This window comes from Neopelma chrysocephalum, unplaced genomic scaffold, assembly GCF_003984885.1.
Source record: "Neopelma chrysocephalum unplaced genomic scaffold, ASM398488v2 Primary Assembly neopelma1_97517, whole genome shotgun sequence".
NCBI classification, from domain to species: domain Eukaryota; kingdom Metazoa; phylum Chordata; class Aves; order Passeriformes; family Pipridae; genus Neopelma; species Neopelma chrysocephalum.
Genome location: NW_020926159.1, coordinates 761,173 through 779,190, shown reverse-complemented (window position 1 = coordinate 779,190; position 18,018 = coordinate 761,173). Strand labels below are relative to the sequence as shown.

At 43.7% G+C, this 18,018-nt stretch overlaps 1 protein-coding gene across 5 annotated transcripts in view; it reads left to right on the top strand.

The window, feature by feature from the left end:
• The window catches only part of TFAP2B (transcription factor AP-2 beta), a 33,225-nt gene extending 15,502 nt beyond the window's left edge, over nt 1-17,723 (top strand). For 3 of the 5 annotated variants that reach the window (XM_027672709.1, XM_027672706.1, XM_027672708.1), the window contains 4 exons: nt 3,256-3,475; nt 6,021-6,139; nt 8,741-8,882; nt 10,896-11,257. In XM_027672709.1, coding sequence (XP_027528510.1) covers nt 3,256-3,475; nt 6,021-6,139; nt 8,741-8,882; nt 10,896-11,196 — 782 coding nt within the window. In that variant the 3' untranslated portion in view covers nt 11,197-11,257. Of the gene's footprint in view, nt 1-2,916; nt 2,992-3,255; nt 3,476-6,020; nt 6,140-8,740; nt 8,883-10,895; nt 11,258-12,541; nt 15,817-17,656 lie in introns of those variants that run through there. The other 2 variants (XM_027672705.1, XM_027672704.1) reach the window with 2 other exon arrangements.
• The last annotated feature ends 295 nt before the right edge of the window (nt 17,724-18,018 follow it).

Here is an 18,018-nt window from a genome sequence, read left to right as displayed (position 1 = left end):
CAGGAGGAGAAAGAGGAAAAAAAAGGAGGGAGGGAAAAAAGAAGGAAGGAGGAAAGAGAGATCAAGGGATGGAAAAGGAGAAAGGAGAGGAGAAAAGAGAGACAAAGGAGGTATAGAAAGAAATATAAAGGAAGGGAGAAGGCAGGGATTTTAAAAGGGGGAATTATGTATTTGTGAGTGCTCACATACACACAGCAAATAGAGTTTGGGAGTGAAAGAAAATCGAACAGTTTCTGCTGGGGATAACAAGAACTAAATGGGTTGAAGTGAAAGCAGGAGTGGTGGGGACGCTGCGTGGATACGTGTGTGTTATTCTGTTTTATTCCAGCAGTTGTGGCAATCCCCAACCAATTGGGAAAGTTGACATCGGCTAAAAATACACCCTGCATTAGGGTTTATTTACATCCACGCAGGGATTTGACACAAGCAGCCTCACACACGGATCTCTTCACCCACAAAACCTCCACGTTCCATTATCTCTGCTGCTGTCTGGGCTATATCTGAAAAGCTCTAGCCATGATAAACATATAGATATGATATAGATAGAGATAATTCATTCCATGGCAAACACTTTTTTGAGGCAGCATTAGGTAATTTACAGAAGATACAGAGCCTAGATAGAATACATCTCTCTGAAGCTATGAAATTGCAATAGATATGCTTACACCGCCTGGTAAGCCTCAAAATGGGTACAGAGTTATCAGGCTCCAGCTGGTGGGTATGTTCCTACGGTCCTTTTCAGGGAAACAGTGGTAGGAGGAAAAGCTGAGGAGCTCCCAGCATAGCAGGGAAGGGAGCCAGCCTGCTTCCCAAAAGCAATTTGCAAGGGAAAAAAAAAATACCGAGCACGTGAAAATCCATATTTCAAAGGTTAACTAATGTAATGAGTGCTCCGAAAGGCCAAAGCGAGTGGGCTGAGGTGCATTTAAGCATTGCACGGGTCCTTCTCTCTTTAGTGAGTTTGGACTAAGATCAGATGTTCGTGGAATTGCTGCCTCTTGTTTAATTTCTCAGTTCACTGGACAGTGACCTGATAAACTGGTCACTAAATATAGCCACGGTAAAGGTGTACTCGAACCACTGAGCCCGGGAGTTTGTCCCAAGAAAAAAATGCCAGTCATGAAGATCTGTCTGGTGGCACTGCTTTAATCTAACTTTTTTGTTTTAGTTTATAATTTTTTTAACTTGATACTTCGCTCAAATAGACCATCGTACATGAAATAAGTGATATATTTATGTATAATGGGGGAAAATACATATGGTTTTTGCTCTACTGTATTACCTCTGATACACAAAAAAGCCTTCCTATATAGAATCAATGGCAAAAAAAAAATCCTATTAATAGCAACGAAAGCAGGAGCGGGCCTCTAACTCTTTTATAACTGTTTTTGAGCCGTTCTCAAACTATTTGAAACCGCCTTTATGAGCTGCATAAAGTGCCTAAGTAAAAATAATAGAGAAATAGGAATCCATTTCACTTTCCGATTCCCTGAAGTCAAGCCACTCAAAATAATTTGTTTATACTGGAGACTATATACAAGGCATAAGAAGCAATATGTATATCTAAAATCGACATGCCTTTTGGTTTTTAGCTGTTATAGAGCTTTTATTGTGGGGGTCTGGTCTGGCAGTAGGAAATGATCTATAATAAAAACAGTGAAACACGATTGTGTCTATTCCATACACTGAGGTTATAAAATTGGCAATTGCCCAGTAGTTAGCACTTGGTAATATATTAGGATACCCGATCTTATTGTTTAGCAGCTCCAGACGACTTAAATATCCGCTCAACCCTAATGGTTTGATTCTCCAGATATGTTGCAAATAAACAGGGCTTTTATGACTTAACTGACATGTATTATAAGTACCTAAATAGCTGGCATATGTGCATAATAGAACCCTATTATTTGCCGAATTGGTTTTGCAATTGATTGAGTGGAAACGGGAGATTGTGAAGTAGTATCTGCTCGAAGAGGGTGTGTAATCAATTAGTCTTCTCCTCTGAAACATGCCCACTGGACTGCCAGGGCTCTACCACCAGCAAACCCCCCAGTTTTGGAGTGTATTTTCTATAAGGAAACGTGTGTTGCCGTGAATCCAAGAGGAAGCAGCAGTAGCAGCTGTCAGCTCTTATTAACTCCTGCATAAAACATACCTTAAGTACGGTTTGTTATCAATTACTTGCAGAAATGAAACAACTGGGAAAATGCAGTGAGGCTCCCTATAAATTAAAGTGATTGGGTGATTGATTAGAGCACCTGCTGTAAATCATAACAGTTACACACAATTATGAGAGAGCTATTTAAGTTCATTTGTAAACAAAATTCATGTCACGGGGGAATTGCTCTCCGTTTTAGTTTAGCCAATTTTTTTGTTTATTTCTGAGTGTGTCTGGTTGCTATTATAGGAATTTGTTCATTATAATCCCCTTGGTTACTCTTAAAATAACCTCACTGGTTTCTCAGAGAGAAGAAATATTTCGTTTTATCTTAGACAGAGCAACATGGTTTTATTTTATTTAGCTTCACTTTATCGTTCTCTTTTTATTTTTCCCTATAACTACCTTTAAATATGTGTTACAGTAACTAAAACAGCTTTATTTAGGGGCGGGAGAGTTCCCAGTAATTCACGGACAGCACAATATGATCAGAGTGGAGAACACCATGGTAGGACCAGATATTTTTTTTCCTGGTGTTCATTTTTCTAAAGGAAAAGACTCATTTTATTTCATAAACCAGACTTAATAAAAACACAAAGCAATAACAGAGCTGTCTTCTCCTTGCTGTATCCTCCAGCCTTTATACTTGTTTAAGACAGCAACTCCCTTCGTGTGCTGCATTTATTCCTGGCTCAGCTTAGCAGTAATGGAAACATTAGCCAAAAAAAAGTAAATTTTCCTCTTTTTTTCCCCTCCAGAAAGGCGCTGTCCGTTGTACAAAAGGCATCGGGGGGCTCTGGGTGAGACACAGGCTCAAACCCGAAAGTTGCCAGGTGCTTGCCAATATGTATTTTATTTCCCAATGATTAAACCCTGCATAGAGGCTGTACTGTACCACCCTTCTCTCCATCCATCATTCATGGAGCAGTTTCCTAGAGGTTGGGGGAGCAGCACCCTTTAGGTTGCTGGAGGTAGCCAGAGATTCAAAATTCCCTTTCATTTTGCTGTTCTGTGCATGTCAGAGAGACTGTGGTTATCCCGTGCTCCTTCGTGGCGTGATGATTTCTCTCTCCCCTCCTCCCCTTTTCTTTCTCCAGTTCCGGTTCCTCCAAAATCTGTTACTTCTTTGATGATGAATAAAGATGGCTTCCTGGGTGGAATTTCAGTCAACACCGGAGAGGTGTTTTGCTCTGTCCCCGGCCGCTTGTCTTTGCTTAGTTCAACTTCAAAGTACAAAGTAACTGTGGGAGAAGTTCAGAGGCGACTTTCCCCTCCAGAGTGTCTGAACGCATCCCTCCTAGGAGGAGTCCTTAGAAGGTAAGAGACATGAAGATGACCACGTGTGGGGCTCCCTGCACACACCAGCAATACTTGGTCAACAGTAAAGATGATTGCAAATATGCATTGACCTTATTGTCATAGCCTGTTGTGTGTAACTTTATGGATAAGGTGAAGATATTCAGTGTTCAGACATTGAGATGAATGTATGGAGAGCAGAGAAAGATTTGGCCCTGTTTACTCATAAATGAAGGAACTGAGACAAGGAAGATTTTTCCTTTTGTACATGAACAGAATTTCTACCTTTTCTCCTACTCACACTTCTCTCTTAGAAAGTGGGGCATATAAAATGCCACATTGGATGTGATTCGGGGTGAACTGGAGGTTTTTGAGGACTTGATGTATTTCTAGGGATTTCCTGGATAAATCCACGAGGCTTTCTCTATATGGCAATAGCAGTCAGACAATTATGTCAGTTATGAGACCTGGTGTCACACAAGATATTATTGAGATTGGCAGGGAACTAATAGGCAAAGTAAGGTAGAGAAGTACCTGCTAAAGAAAGGTCATCAACAGGTAGCTCTGAAAGTCAGAAACTTAGTGCTTCATGCAGAGAAAGTTGCTGGAGGAATCACTCACAGTTGGGCTCGAGGCCTTTGCTGTTTAATATTTGTGCAAATCACCACTAAAGTCCTGGTGGATTTTGCTGAAGACCTCAAAATATTTGGCAATATTGGTGCTGAGGAAAATGGGGAGGTCTTGTTGCCCACTCGATCATATCAAGTGGGAGATTGTGGTTTTATCTGAAAGAAACAAGAGTTTAAGCTCTGAGGTCATTAACTGGAAATACTAAGAGGGAGAAAGGCTTTTTTCTTCTTGGCAGGGACTGAGGGACTGTGAATTGTCAGTATGACTTGGCTGTAAGAAAGGTGAGCCAAAGCTCTGTCTCCATTCAGAACAGAGAAGAAGTCATGAGGTACCAGTTCACCCATTCAGACTGACAGAATATAAGACTTCATTTTCTATGGGAGAGGTGGACACCAGACTGGTAGGAAAAGCAGGACTTTTAGACAGGAACAGACTTTAGACAGGAACAAATGCATATAAATTGACACTGAATACATTTCAAATCATGTTTAAAAGTTGCTAATCTTGACAACTCCTATAGCCACAATTAGGGTGTGATGACTCTAAGGTGGTTTAAAATGCAGTTTATGTTTGGGGTTCCCCCCTTACCACCCCCTAATGTCATCAGGGTCTCTGGCTCCATGTCTGGACATGAGAGGGAAAGTTCTGCTCCATGCAGTCAGTCATCCAAACACGCACACGAGAATCAGGATCTCCTAAAATAGATGCAGTTCCACGTGAATGTCTGTAATCATTGTTCAGCTGCGAGCCTTGCCAGTGAGAGCAGCAGAGACTTTTACTTACAGATGCTAAACCTTCCTGCTCCTTCTGCACAACCACAAATGGAGCAGGGAGAACATCTGAGAGATACGCTGTAGAAAATACAATTATCAAGGTAAAGAAACATTATTATTGAACTTCAGTGGATTTCTGGAGGTGGCCCAAGCCATAACCATTGGCTGCTGCTGACTTCAGTTCCTATCTCGAATCTAAATTTTAGACAAGCTTTTGGTTCAGAGCAGATGAAATATAAAAAGCTGCTCTCTTGCAATTCTACCATCCAGTCCGATTTACTTTGATATAAAATAGTGGGATGCCAGTCTGGCTTCTCTGTAGTTTCTGGTTTCCTTTCGCTAAGTGTGACTGCTAATTCTTAAACAAATTTTAAGTAAAGAACTAAGAGATAGTTGGGATAGACTCTGCTGTTAGGTGCCAAAACTCTCCCGGACTTCGCAGGTGGCAAGATTTCATCCCTGGGGCTTTACATATGTATGGGCGTTCGAACAATAGCTCTGAATTTCCCACCCATAGCTCACTCATCCTTTTATTGCCCTTATCAGTAACCTCCGACAGATACTCAAATCTTTCCCCAGGCAATCTATTCCCTCTATTCCCTCTATATAACGCCCCCTGCCTCAGGTGAGCTCTTCCCCTCAGCATCGCCTTCCCGCACAAGAACACACTCACACGCGCGCGCGAAATGGTTTAATAAATATTTTCCTCCTTTTCTATTTATCCACAGGCGCACACATTCTCCCTTTGAGCTTTTCCGATTTTTTTTTATCCCCTCTTCCCGTTCTGTCTCTTTAAGGGAAAAAAAAACAGGTGACTGAATCTTCCTCTACCTTTCTGCCCATCCCTTTGCTGCATCGTAATGCAAGTTGGTGGCATACAACAGGAACCCATTTGTTCTCTAGATCGGAACCTTTCCGTTAATTATTGCTGTTTGGCACTATTTGATTTCCCTGGATAAAACAGGGAGAAAAGTGGGTTCATCCCCACCTCTACCCCTGGGAGAAATTAGGCAAATCTCAGCAAAGCCGATCAGAAATCAACACCCCCAAAGTCCTTAACGTCGACTGAAAACCCTCCCAGGCTCCGCTGACTGCACAGACTAAACGTTTCTTCCAGGAACACTGCGGGGTTAATCACGATGTTAATTTCTTTGCAATTCTAGAGCCAAATCGAAAAACGGGGGGAGATCTTTGCGAGAAAGGCTAGAAAAAATCGGTTTGAATTTACCAGCCGGCAGGCGTAAGGCCGCAAATGTCACTTTACTCACCTCCCTGGTGGAAGGTAAGCCGAGGGTCGCAGCTCCCTTCACACTCCTGCCTGCTCTGAACTCCTGTCTGACGTTTTACCAACCAAAAAACCCCCCAAAACAAAAGGAAAGAAACACCACCAACTTTGGGGATCAGGTGGGAAAACCTTGCAGAGGTAAAACTCAGGGCGGGCTAGGAGAAACACCGGCACGGTGAAGGATCCCATTCCCAAAAATGGAGTCACTGGCTGGAGGATCATTGATCCTTCTTGGTGGCAAGAATGAGGGAGTGTGCGTGTGTGTGTATATGTGTGTACCTGTGTGTGTATGTGTAATTCTGCAGGGCAGTCCCATTCCTCGTTGTTATTCATTTCCATTCTGTGCTCTCCGACTCCACATCTTCTCCATCCTCTCGCTAATTCTCTCCTCCCGAGCTGATTTATGGCCACTACAAGATGCTCAATGGGGAAAAACAATACAATTTTTTTTTTTTGTAAGAAATCAGAGCAATTTAAGACTCGCAGAGCTCAGTTTCCCTTAAGGTGGTTGGAGCTGAACAAAGAGACCAGCTATTCCCGAGGAAGGAGAGAGGGAAGGGGAAACTGAAGTTTCAACTCATTTCAAGTCAGCTAATGGCATTTTGGTGGCCAGACGCGTTTCTGTGATTTGTTTTTACTGTACCGAGAAGGAAAATTTAGAGTCACTAATAAGTTTAGGATATGTGCGTGTTTATGCTCAGAGAAGTTGGACCTTCTCCAAAAAAAACCTATCCGGAATAGTATGGATGCAATTATAAATTCTATGTATCTGCACTACACATACACACCGAGAGGCGTATAAATAATCCACTTATCTCTCCTGCATGTAAGCACGCATAAATATTTGTGCTAGATACTAACTTTTCAACTCTTTTGATTGAGTTATGGGAGCGATAAGACCTTTTACCGCGTGCAGAGCTGAAGGCAGGCTCGCAAAAACACGGGGGCTGAGAGGCGGGATCTCCTCCTGGTACCCGCGTGGAGGTGATGCCGAGCAAGGCACAGTGTAGGTTACGGATACAGGATATAGGGTCTCGCTGTGGGAGATGTGAAGCATTTCGGGGGTGACAAATGCCCTTTGGCGCCCGGGTTAGCGCAGCTTCACCCCCGTTGTGTGTGTGAAACCCCAATTCACAGCCCCTCTCCGAGGCTGGTGTGAGGTTCAGAAGCCAGTGGGGTTGTGTAGTGACGCTGAGCTCTGTGTCAAGCGTGCAGCAAGGTGTATATTCCTGTGCTCTCCCCTGATTCCCTCACAAATCAACAGTTTACCTTCAGGGAGATCCCTCCCTTTGGAAGAAGCTGCACCTGATGGAGTTTGATTTTTTCTTTTTTTCCCCTGCCACCAGCCAGGCTTTTGCTGCTCCTGTATCGCCAGGAGCAGGAATGGTCCGATCGCTCCCCGCCTCTGTTGCCCTGAGGCTGCCCGGGAGGACTCTTCCCGGCGCGGGGATCCCACTTCCAGGCTCTCCCGGGTGCTCTCGCCTTCATTAACCGGTTTGATCATTAGCGAGAAGCGTTGGGAAGCAGGAGATGACGTTGGAAAGCAACTCCTGATAGTTAAAAATAATGTGGTCCTGGAGTTATTAGACATACCTGTTTTGCGTGTTGGAAATCTTCCCCCTCGTCCCTCGGGCGATGCTTTAAAGGGTTTAATGCTTTATTCTAGAGGGGCTGAGCTATAATCTGGTGGAATCCCCCTAGAGTCTGAGGGTTTTTTTTCCCCTCCTCTTTTCCTCCTTTCTGCAGCTACTGTCTTCTTGTGGCATGAAGTACACCAGTAGGAGTTGGATGACACAAACCTCTGGAGGCAAGAAACCTGAAACCAGGCAGGCAGGAAAAACGACAGTTAGAATTGGAGTTAGAATAATAATTATTTTTTTTCACAGAAAAAGTTCCCATTTGTTGTTATCTTTCCACCGGGCAGAGAGGAGTTCCTGTTACATGATGGTCAGTTAAAAATGCAGATTATTAAATTGCCATCGGGCTAAATGCAGTTATCTCCATAATTTTATAAATGTGGCACTAACTGTGATAATGATGCAAGTACTCTGTGTCGATAAAGTGTGTATATAATGTCCCACAAAGAATTAACATTACATTCACAATATATCCACATCTGTGAAGTTTTGGACAATGATCGGATGTGTTAAAATAGGAATGGTTTCTGTGCTTTTAAGAGGAGTTTGGGTTCTTTAGATTTTCAGGATTCTCTAGGTTTCCCTTGTGGTTTTTTAGTTGGGTTTTTTTTGGCCCTGTTAATTTTAAAGTTTTTTCTGTGTGTGAGTGGTGTGTGTGCGTTTTTCCCTGTGTTCTGCACAACCATTGTAGCAAAACCAAATCTCATCAGCTCAAAATCTGTCCCATCAACTTCTGTCCCCAAATTAGGGCTTGTGGAGGGAAAACACATACTTGGAGCCTGTCCCTAAGGTGGAAGGGATGCTATGAAGCCTGTCCCTAAGGTGGAAGGGATACTATTAGCTTTCCAAACACGGCCCGAAGGAGCTGGTGTCTCCCAGGGGAGCGGTGGGCAGGTCGGAACCAGCCCAGCCCGGGGCCAGCGGTGCCCGGAGGTGTTAATCCCCCTCTCGTTCCCTCCAGGTGAGGCCGTTCATTTAGCTCGGGATTTTGGGTACATCTGTGAAACGGAGTTCCCAGCCAAAGCTGTTTCTGAGTACCTGAACAGACAGCACACGGACCCCAGCGACCTCCACTCCAGGAAAAACATGCTGCTTGCTACAAAGTGAGTGTGAAGTTAAATACCCCCCTTCTGCCCTTCCCCTCCTTAAACCCTTCCTCTGAGCTCGCTGCTAGGAGAAAGCAGACGGAGTTTCCAGTCCCCACATTCCAATGGCCCCGCGGGGACGAAGGATGCTCCTATCGCCCCACGGACCTCTGCATCCCCTTGCAGCGGGGATCCTGTCAACAGACTCTGCCTCTATAGAGGTTGTAGGCCACTGTTCCCCACCTATTGTGCGTAATTTCCAAGCCACTCCCAGTTAAAGGAAAGGGGGAAAAAAACCCCTCTATATTTTGCTTCCACAGCATGTCTGTCTGTCCCTCCTGCTGCTCACACACACCTGTCTGTCTGCTACCAATGACTTTTCCGCGTGATTTAATTAAAAAATATATATTAAAAAAAAAGAGGAAAAAAGGAGAAAAAATAGAAGAACAACACCATGTACTGCTAATGATTCTTGGTTTGGCCCCTCCAAGCCATCTGTCTCCCTAGGGACTTCCTCGGTGGATGTGCTGTATGTGATGATTTACACTTGGCTGTGCCTCCCAGGCTACTCACTGGAGGCTTCATGGTTTGCTCGAGTCCTCAGCAGTGGGTGCTGAGTGTTCACACATCTTCATCTATCTGGAAAAAGAAAAAGAGGAAAAAAAAGAAAGAAAAATACCAACCCAAACAGTTCTCATTTATTTCATGCTCTGGGACGTGCCTTGCCTCCGATGACAGTGTAATTTAAAGAAATATATGGAGGGTCGAAAAATCATTTGCTCAAATTTGTCCAGATGTTTTTTAGACGTGATTGGAATTTGATTGCCCTTTCCGCAGGGTCAGAAGATATTAATGTCCCAGAACTTTAATTGCTCGCAGACCCTGCTTTGCTCTTTGAAGATGTAAAATGTTGGACTCATTACTGTTTGTTCTCCAAATTCAAAGTTTCCTCTCTTGCACTTTCTTAATGGATAATACACATAGAAGTAGACCTTTATCTTTCCCCACCCTCTGAAACCTTTAACCCACTGGGAATTTCAGAGAATTTCAGAGGATGAGAGCTGAATGTCTTTTTTAAAGGGTTTCTTTTTTCCTTTTTTTTTTTTTTTTTAATTCTGGCCTTTTTTTTTCCCTCCAGTCCCCGGGTAGGCATCTCTCTTAAAAAACCCCTATTCATTTGGGAACCCTTAAAGAAACTCTTCCTTTGGGAACCCCACCAGCCCCCAGGATTTCTACATTGCCCAGGCACTTGTTGACTTGAAGGTCTTGTGGACCAGAGTAATGCAAAAGAGTGTGTGTGTGTGAATTCATTAGAAAAGTCGAATCTGATTTTTCAAAGGTGCAGGCAAACAAACATGAGCCAGATGTCGACTCTGATGTGTTAATTGGGGTGTCACCCCCCAAAAATAAAATTAGAAGTGCTCACTTTGTTCCTCATGCCATGAATAAGTGATCATGGAGTCCCAAAGTCCTGGTTTTTCTCAATAAGGTGGCCCAGCCTCAGCAGTCTCAGAGGAGGCTCCGTTTTGGCCCTTCCCTGCACCAAGTCCCTGTGCAGCCAGTAGCTCTCAGTGCATGGTTGTGCTTTCCTTTGGGAACAGCACTGGTGGGAGCTGCTTTGAGCCAGTCAGGCCTCCAGGACGATGGGTGGTTGGCAGACCCAAGGCACATGTCCCTTTCCTCCTGGTTATTTCTAGAGCCACCAAGCAGAGCTGGGTTTTCACAGTTCTTCGGGAAAATCCTTGTGGCTGCTGGAGAGATTTTTATGTCCAGACCTGGTGTTATCCTGCAAATGCAAAAACCTTTCCCCTGAAGAACATCTTTCTGAGCTGCTGGCTCACCATAGCTGGTCCTCAAGTAATTTTGGGAAGGGAAGGCGACAGAAAGGTCCCATCTTGTGTCTTGGGATCAGCTTTGGCCTGACCCTGCCCCTTCCTTCAACCTTGATTGTCACAGAGAATGGTTGGACGAGCCTAACGACCACTTTTCTCTCTGTCCCTTCCTCTCTTTGGCTTTCTCTCTTCCCTGCAGGCAACTTTGTAAAGAATTCACAGATCTCTTGGCCCAGGACAGGACACCCATTGGGAACAGCCGGCCCACCCCTATTTTGGAACCCGGCATTCAGAGCTGCTTGACTCACTTCAGCCTCATCACTCATGGCTTTGGGGCCCCTGCAATCTGCGCTGCCCTCACGGCCCTCCAAAACTACCTGACTGAAGCTCTCAAAGGCATGGACAAGATGTTCTTGAACAACAACACTGCTAACAGGCACACATCTGGCGAAGGACCAGGTAGTAAAACTGGAGACAAGGAAGAGAAACACAGAAAATGAGAGAGAAAGAGAGAGAGAGAGAGAGAGAGAGAGAGGAAAAAAAATTAGAGAGAAAGAAAGAAAAAAGTTAAATAAATAAGAGGAGAAAAGAGAGAGAATCTTTTAAAACAAAACCTTCTTAATTTTAGCTTTAAAAATACTGGATTGGGCTTTGGAAGAATTCTATTAGGTAGGACAAAATAATAATAATAAAATAAAAACAATAATAAAGAAAGACAATAATTTAAGATCAGAGGAGCACAATGGCGCAAGACCAGTGGTTCAGAGTCTCTTGCCAGGAACGTGTGAAGACAACCACCAGGATTTTTTTTCCCACTTCTGTTCTTTCACATTTTTTAAATAATGATTTGGGGGGGAGGGGAATATAATAATAATTAATAATAATAATAAAAGAAAGAAATGAATAACTTATTGGAAGAAATCGCAGAAACCTTTTTGGTGTCAGTGCTTTGATTTCTTGAGCTGCACAGTCTGTCTTGCTTTTGTTTTTTTGTTTTATTTTATTCTTTTTTTTTCGTTTTCAACAATGTCCTGTCTCCACTTTGACTAAAATGATCTTCCAGAGTGTTCCTTTCTGAGCAACCCCATCATTCCCCCCAACTCTTCCCATCTCATCTCACCACCCTGGTTCTGTCTAGACTAGGAAAGGAGGGGAGGTGAGAGCACAGACCCCTCACCAAGCCATCAACCAGCTGCTTTCATGGCAGCATCTTAACTTCAGGTGCCACCAGAAGGGGAGTTTCGAGTCACTGGAGCTCAGCTGAATTAGCCAACTCTATTTTTTAAGAACTGCTTTGTTTTTCCTGGTCTAGACAGACTCTCTGTTTAGATGACCAGCGTTTACAGGTGTGTCTGGGTGTGTGTGTGCCTCTGTGTGTGCATCTGTGGATGTGCACACACACCTCCTCAGGGGGGTGTGTGTATGCTGTGTATGTTTGTGTATATATATGTATATATGTGGATATATACATATATACATCTATCTAAAATATGTGTGTAGAGCCGCACATATTAATGCATGCAAACATACCTTTGTAATTTAGTACTTGTCCTTGATGGTAAAATGCCTTGTCTATAAATGGGTTGCAAAATCTGGAAGTAAGGTCTGGTAAAATGTCAGCACTATCTGATTTCTTAATTTTCTGAGATCTCCTCTTTTTCTCTAGGGAGTTTTATATTCCTAACTATGCCAATGTTTCAGTCCTTAATTTCCTTGACTAGTGTGTGTGAGAGATATCTTCCCCCATTTTTAAAGAACTGTTAAGAACAACAAAAAATGAGTGATATGAGTATGTAATTCTTTCTCAGGAGTATGCACTATTTTATTTTCTTCTGTTTCCTAAAGCTTTGCCCGCTTGGCTTATGAGCTTCTTCAAAGAGGACTAGAGATCCCTACACAATATATCAGGTACAGAGAAAAAAAATCCACAATTCTGATATTCTGATACTTTTTATTTTTTTGCTTTTTTTTGCTTTTTCAAATCAAAGCCAGTTGTTACTGAATTCTGTAGGTGCACTTCTTTAAAGAAGCTCAAAGGGAATAATTTGAATGAGATAAAAATATAAGTTGAAATTGAGGTGTACTGTTGCAAAGAAAATAAGAGCTGTGTTGAATGTTACCGCACTTGCTTGGCACTAGGGTTTTGTACCCAGGGAGGAAAGGGTTGCCATGTGAGCTGGCTCCTCGTGATGGGAGTGGGGAGGGTTTGCCAGGGAATATCCTGATTTCTGAGCTCAGTCTGAGGAAATCTGTTTCTCTTAGAAAGCTTTTAAAAAAAAATGTCTTGTGACTCTTTGCTTTTGAACAAGTCGGTGTGGTAAGGGGGGAAAAAACTTCTTAACTCCAATGTTTTTCTTGGTGGTTTGGTGTCTGACAGGATGTCTTATGCATATGATTTGGGCTGATGAGGGTGGAGGGGAATTCTTATTTCTTTCCTCTCTTTTTTTTTTAAATTTTTTTAACACACATTTCTTTGTCTTCTCTGGTAAAAATAACTCTGAAGTGTAAGGATGTGAATTTCTGTTTGGATTCTGCTGTCTTGGGTACTTGCATGTGTTTCTCAGTGGGGTAGGGTTCGTGCACTAACACATCTTTTTGCTTATGTCAGAACAGTTACTGGGCGTGGGTAAAACCTCCTGGAGTCACTGGCAAAACTCCAGTGGGGTCAGGCCTCCCCCCAGGATTCCTGCTAAAGCTGCAGGACTCAATCCCACCACCCCAGGCAGGTCCACCTGAACTCAAAACAAGAGAGAGAGAGAGAGAGAAACAAAAGAGAAGCCTTAGCCTTGCTTTAATTTCTAGATACCTTCCAAAGTGGATGGTGGGGGAGAAACAATTCAGCAATACTGTCAACATCCCTCAACAGAATTTTCTTAAAACATAAAGCAAACAATGCTCTTGTCACCCTTAGTGTCCTTAGCTCCCTGAGATATGGTTACACTTGAGGGCCTGCCCTGCTTTTCACATCTTTGTGCAGCAAGGTCTCAGCTCTTGTTCTCTATTTGTGATTTGGGCATGTGTGTGGCAACAGAAACCCAGGAATCATCCAGCTCCAAGGAGCACTGACCCCTGTGGAGCTGCTCTTCACTCATGGACCTTTGGTTCTTCTGGGGCAGAGTGCTGTAGGGGATCTCCCATGAGAAAATGGGGGAACTGAGGCAGGCAGCCTTCTCCATGGGCTGTTGGGATGAGTTGCAGGTAGCCTTAGACCCTGGCATGTCCCTGCCAGTGGGTTTGGTTGTGGCAGGGATTGGCACAGCCCTGAGGATGTCGCCAGAGGAGGTGTGGTGGTCAATCCTCATGGATCCCTCACCAGCAGCTTGGGGACTTAAAAGCAACCCCCAGGCAGCTCCCAGTTCTCCAAAACCTACCCCTTGCCAACCACCTCCACTTTCATCAGACCTCTAGGGAAGGACAATCCAGACTCCAGTGCAGGGCATGTCCCAGCAGCGATGTGTGGGACAGGGAGAGGGTATGTGTGTGTATCCAGGGAGGAATGAATGGCAACATCCCAAAGCACATCTCCCTTCTCTGCCTGATGAGCATATTCTGCTTATTGAAGCGGAGCACAAAGTGCTGGGTGTTGCTTTGTCTGCCCTCTGCAAACAGGATTTTTTGGGTCCAGCCCTCCAGCATCGTCCAGTGGCTTTTGGGTGTGGGGAGCCCCCAAGTTGGCTCTCAGTCTTCCACCTCCCCAGCTGCACACGCAGGCCCGTGAAGACCTGCTCCCTGCTATCCCAGAGCTTCCAGCTGAAGGCTCTGGGGGAATGTTGGGATGGTCTTCCCTTGTCTTTGGGAGAAATATTGGGAATGCTCCTTTTAACTGCAGAAGGCAGTTATCCCACCACCACTGTGAGTTAATGAGGAGAGGGAACCTTTGGAACTTCTTGGGGAAAGACGGGCTCACACATGTGAGAGCCTCATCCTGCTCCTGGTGAAATCTCCCCTAGGTACAGCTTTGGTCACCTGGATCAGGACCTAAACGTTGAGCAGGTTGAGGGAAGAGTTTCAATCTGTCTCTCGTGCCTTCTACCTGGAATAGACAGATTGCACGTGTCAGGCTGTGCATCACTCAGGCAAAATAAAGCCAAATTCCCATTGATTGCAGTGGGATGTCCCCCGTTTGCTCCCCAAAGTATGAAGACAAAATCCACGCGGTTTGTGATTGAAATACAAACAGGGAGAAAACATGACATAGAAGCACATATCTCTGTTTTCCCTCTAGCTTAGCACTGCTCCCAGAGGGAAATATCCATTGCTTGGTGGCTTCTATCAGTGCTGAGAGAGATGTCCCCCCCAAACTCAACTCAGCCTCCCTCTGGAAGGCATTTTCCTGCTCCCCTCCACTTTCCCAACCCGACTACTTGTGTTGGCGGGGCACCTCAGACGTTTATCTGATAATTGAGTTATTAAAAGATTTGGTTTCCTCGGGATCATAAATCAATAAACAGGAGGATTAACACGGCAGCTTTGCTTTGTAACTCAAGGGAAAAGTTTGAGGAGAGACCGTGAAAAGTTTGTTTTCAAACCAAACAGGTGGGTTGCTGTAAATTTTATTTCATTCTCAGTCTCGATTTTTTTTTTTTAATAACAATTCTCTATTTGCCGTTGGAAAGATCTTTGTTTTTGTATGCTCCCTGACCTTTTTTTCCCCTGGTTGTTATTCATACAAGATGTGAAGGAAACAAGAAGCCAATTTTATGGGAATCCTTTTACAACCCGATGATTTCTTTAAAATCGGGTCGTGTCTTGTCCCACCTAATAGAAATTCTCTGTGAGAAGCTGTTTAAAGTCCCTTTGCATCCCAGACCAACCTCTCCCCAAATCCCCAAATTTGCATTTGGGGCCAGGAGGGAGGGGGGGAAGGATGGTTTTAAGACCTTCAGCTGTGCCCAAAGGGCTTATTCCCTTTCCCTGCTCATCTCTTTCTGACCGGTTTATCATACAGACCTGTCCGGCTCTATTTTAATGCGTTTCTCGGAGAATTTGGTGCTTGTTTCATCCGCTGTAAGCGTTGCCAGATCGATCCGGCCAACCTCCCCCTCCCCTCCGGCTTCCCTGTGTGAGAGACCGTAGGCTTTTTACAAATAGTATATTTTCTTATACAAAGGGAAAAAAAATAAAAGAAAACATCCCCAAACACACTGGCAAACGCCTGAACATTGAGAGAGAGACGAAACACTGTGTGCCAGCGAGATATAAAGGAAAAAAAGAAAAAAAAAGCCCCAACAAATGCAAAGCTCTGAAAAAGCAAATGAGAAACTGGAAAGACGAAAGAAAAATTAATAAATTCTCCTTTTATGCCCCAAACGATCCTTTCCACCTCCTCTTCTTGAAAAATCTGACCATGCAGTGAGAAATATCAGTTTATCGACTCTTCCTGAGAAGAAATGCGGAGAGGCATTCAGTATTGAGTTTGTATATATTTATTTATGCTTAATTTAACGGGAATGTGTAAATATGGCGAGCAAGTAGTTTTTGGGTTATTTATCTGTGACTCTATACCTCTGTGAATGGGTGGGGGAATTTAAAAACAAAAAGTATATTAAAAAAACAAACAAAAAAGAAAGAAAAAATAAAACCAACAAAAAAAAAAATCCCGCTTGACTAGATAGTATCCTATCTGAATCTTTTCTGTTCTTTATAGACAAGCTGTTATGGTAATGGGTAGAAATTGGTTTCTTGTCCAGTGATGACCTGATTTACATAAATAATAAGAATAAGAATAAAAAAAAAAGAGATTGTTGTGTTTTGTTGTATTTTCCTCTTCAGTTTTTTTGAATGTTGGTGCTGCTTTGATTCTGCAGACGGATTTACTTATAACGCCAAGAAGTCTTTATTTTCCCACTCTAGGCTTTGGGGAAATTCAGGACATGTCTCTACATTAAAAAAAAAAAAAAGACAAAAAAAAAGACAATAAATATTGCTTCTCAGAAATGTTGGTATTTTATTTCTGTCTGACTCAAAAGTGTCCATATTTTTTCCCACTCTTACCTCCTCATTCTAAGCAGACCTATAATAAACCTCATGTCATGTTAACGTGAGCTTTCGTTTCATTTTGCTTTTACCAGCTGAATTAGGAGTAAATCTTTTTCATTCTAAAGTATAAGCCATTAAAAGAAAATATTATGTAAGCCTGAAATATCAGCAAACTTTTTTTGACCCCATTGTTTTGTTACTGTTACTGTACATTTCATTTCTGTATACCTGGATGTGTGTGTATATATATGTATATTCATATATACTCTTATATAGAGATCGAGAGATGTTCGTATTCACAATGCGGGATTATTTTCTACCTTTGGGTCTCCACCTGCAGCACCAGCAATTAACAAAAGAAAATATTCCAACGAAAACTTCTTTCTCCACCTTCCCCCCTCCCTTCCCCTCCGTTCCCAAATCGCCTTTATTTAGGTTCGTAATCGCCGCGGAGCTGAGGGGAGAACCGGATCCCCAGGGCGAACCCAGAGCCACTCCGCAGTGACTCGGGGTTTACCCTGCGGTTGGGGAAAGGAGGAGGGGGAGCAGATTAAGGCCTCAGGATTTTTTAATTAATTGTTTTTTACTGGCATTATAGAAAACACTTCTTTTTTTTTTTTTTTTCCTGGAAAGGACTGTCGATTTTAACCCTGCGCACAGTCACCCTGAAAACAAACACATGCGTGTGCTCGAACAGGGAGCCCTGAGGGTGGAAAACCGGTTTAAAGCCTCGCTTTTACTGCGGCGAACTATTTCAGTTAAATACCCGCTCCGAAGGCTCGTCTGGGTTGGGGTTTATCTGTTGGTTTTTAGAGAGAGCGGTGGTTGGAGAGGGCAGACAGAGGTGCAGAAGCCCTAAGAGGCGGTGGATCGGTTTTTGCAACTTAATATTTCTCTAGGAGGGGATGGAGGAATAGCAAGAAAATAAATCCAGCCCCACCTCCATCTCCCAAACTACCTCCCTTCTCCCTCTCCTTCCAGCTTGGACTACAGGAGCCGGCTCAGCTGATCGCCCAAGGTGTCCAAAATAAATCATCATCTTCATCATAATAAAAAAACCTAAACCAAACAACATTGCAAACGACGACCCCAAAGTGTGTTCTATGGGAAAGCTTTCGAGGCTCGGCTGCCTCGGCTTCCGCCAGGCTTGGACTCAGCCGTGACCTACTTTCTCTCCGTGGTGTGATGGCAAAAACGCCCGGAGCAAGTTTGTGGGGCCCGGGATGGAGGAGGCGGGTGGGTGGGTGGATGGGGGGGACGGGAGCAGCAGTGCCCGGGGTCCGAGAAGCGGGAAAACGAGGTGGGGGAGCAGCGGAGCTGCGAGAAAAGAGCAGAGGGAATCC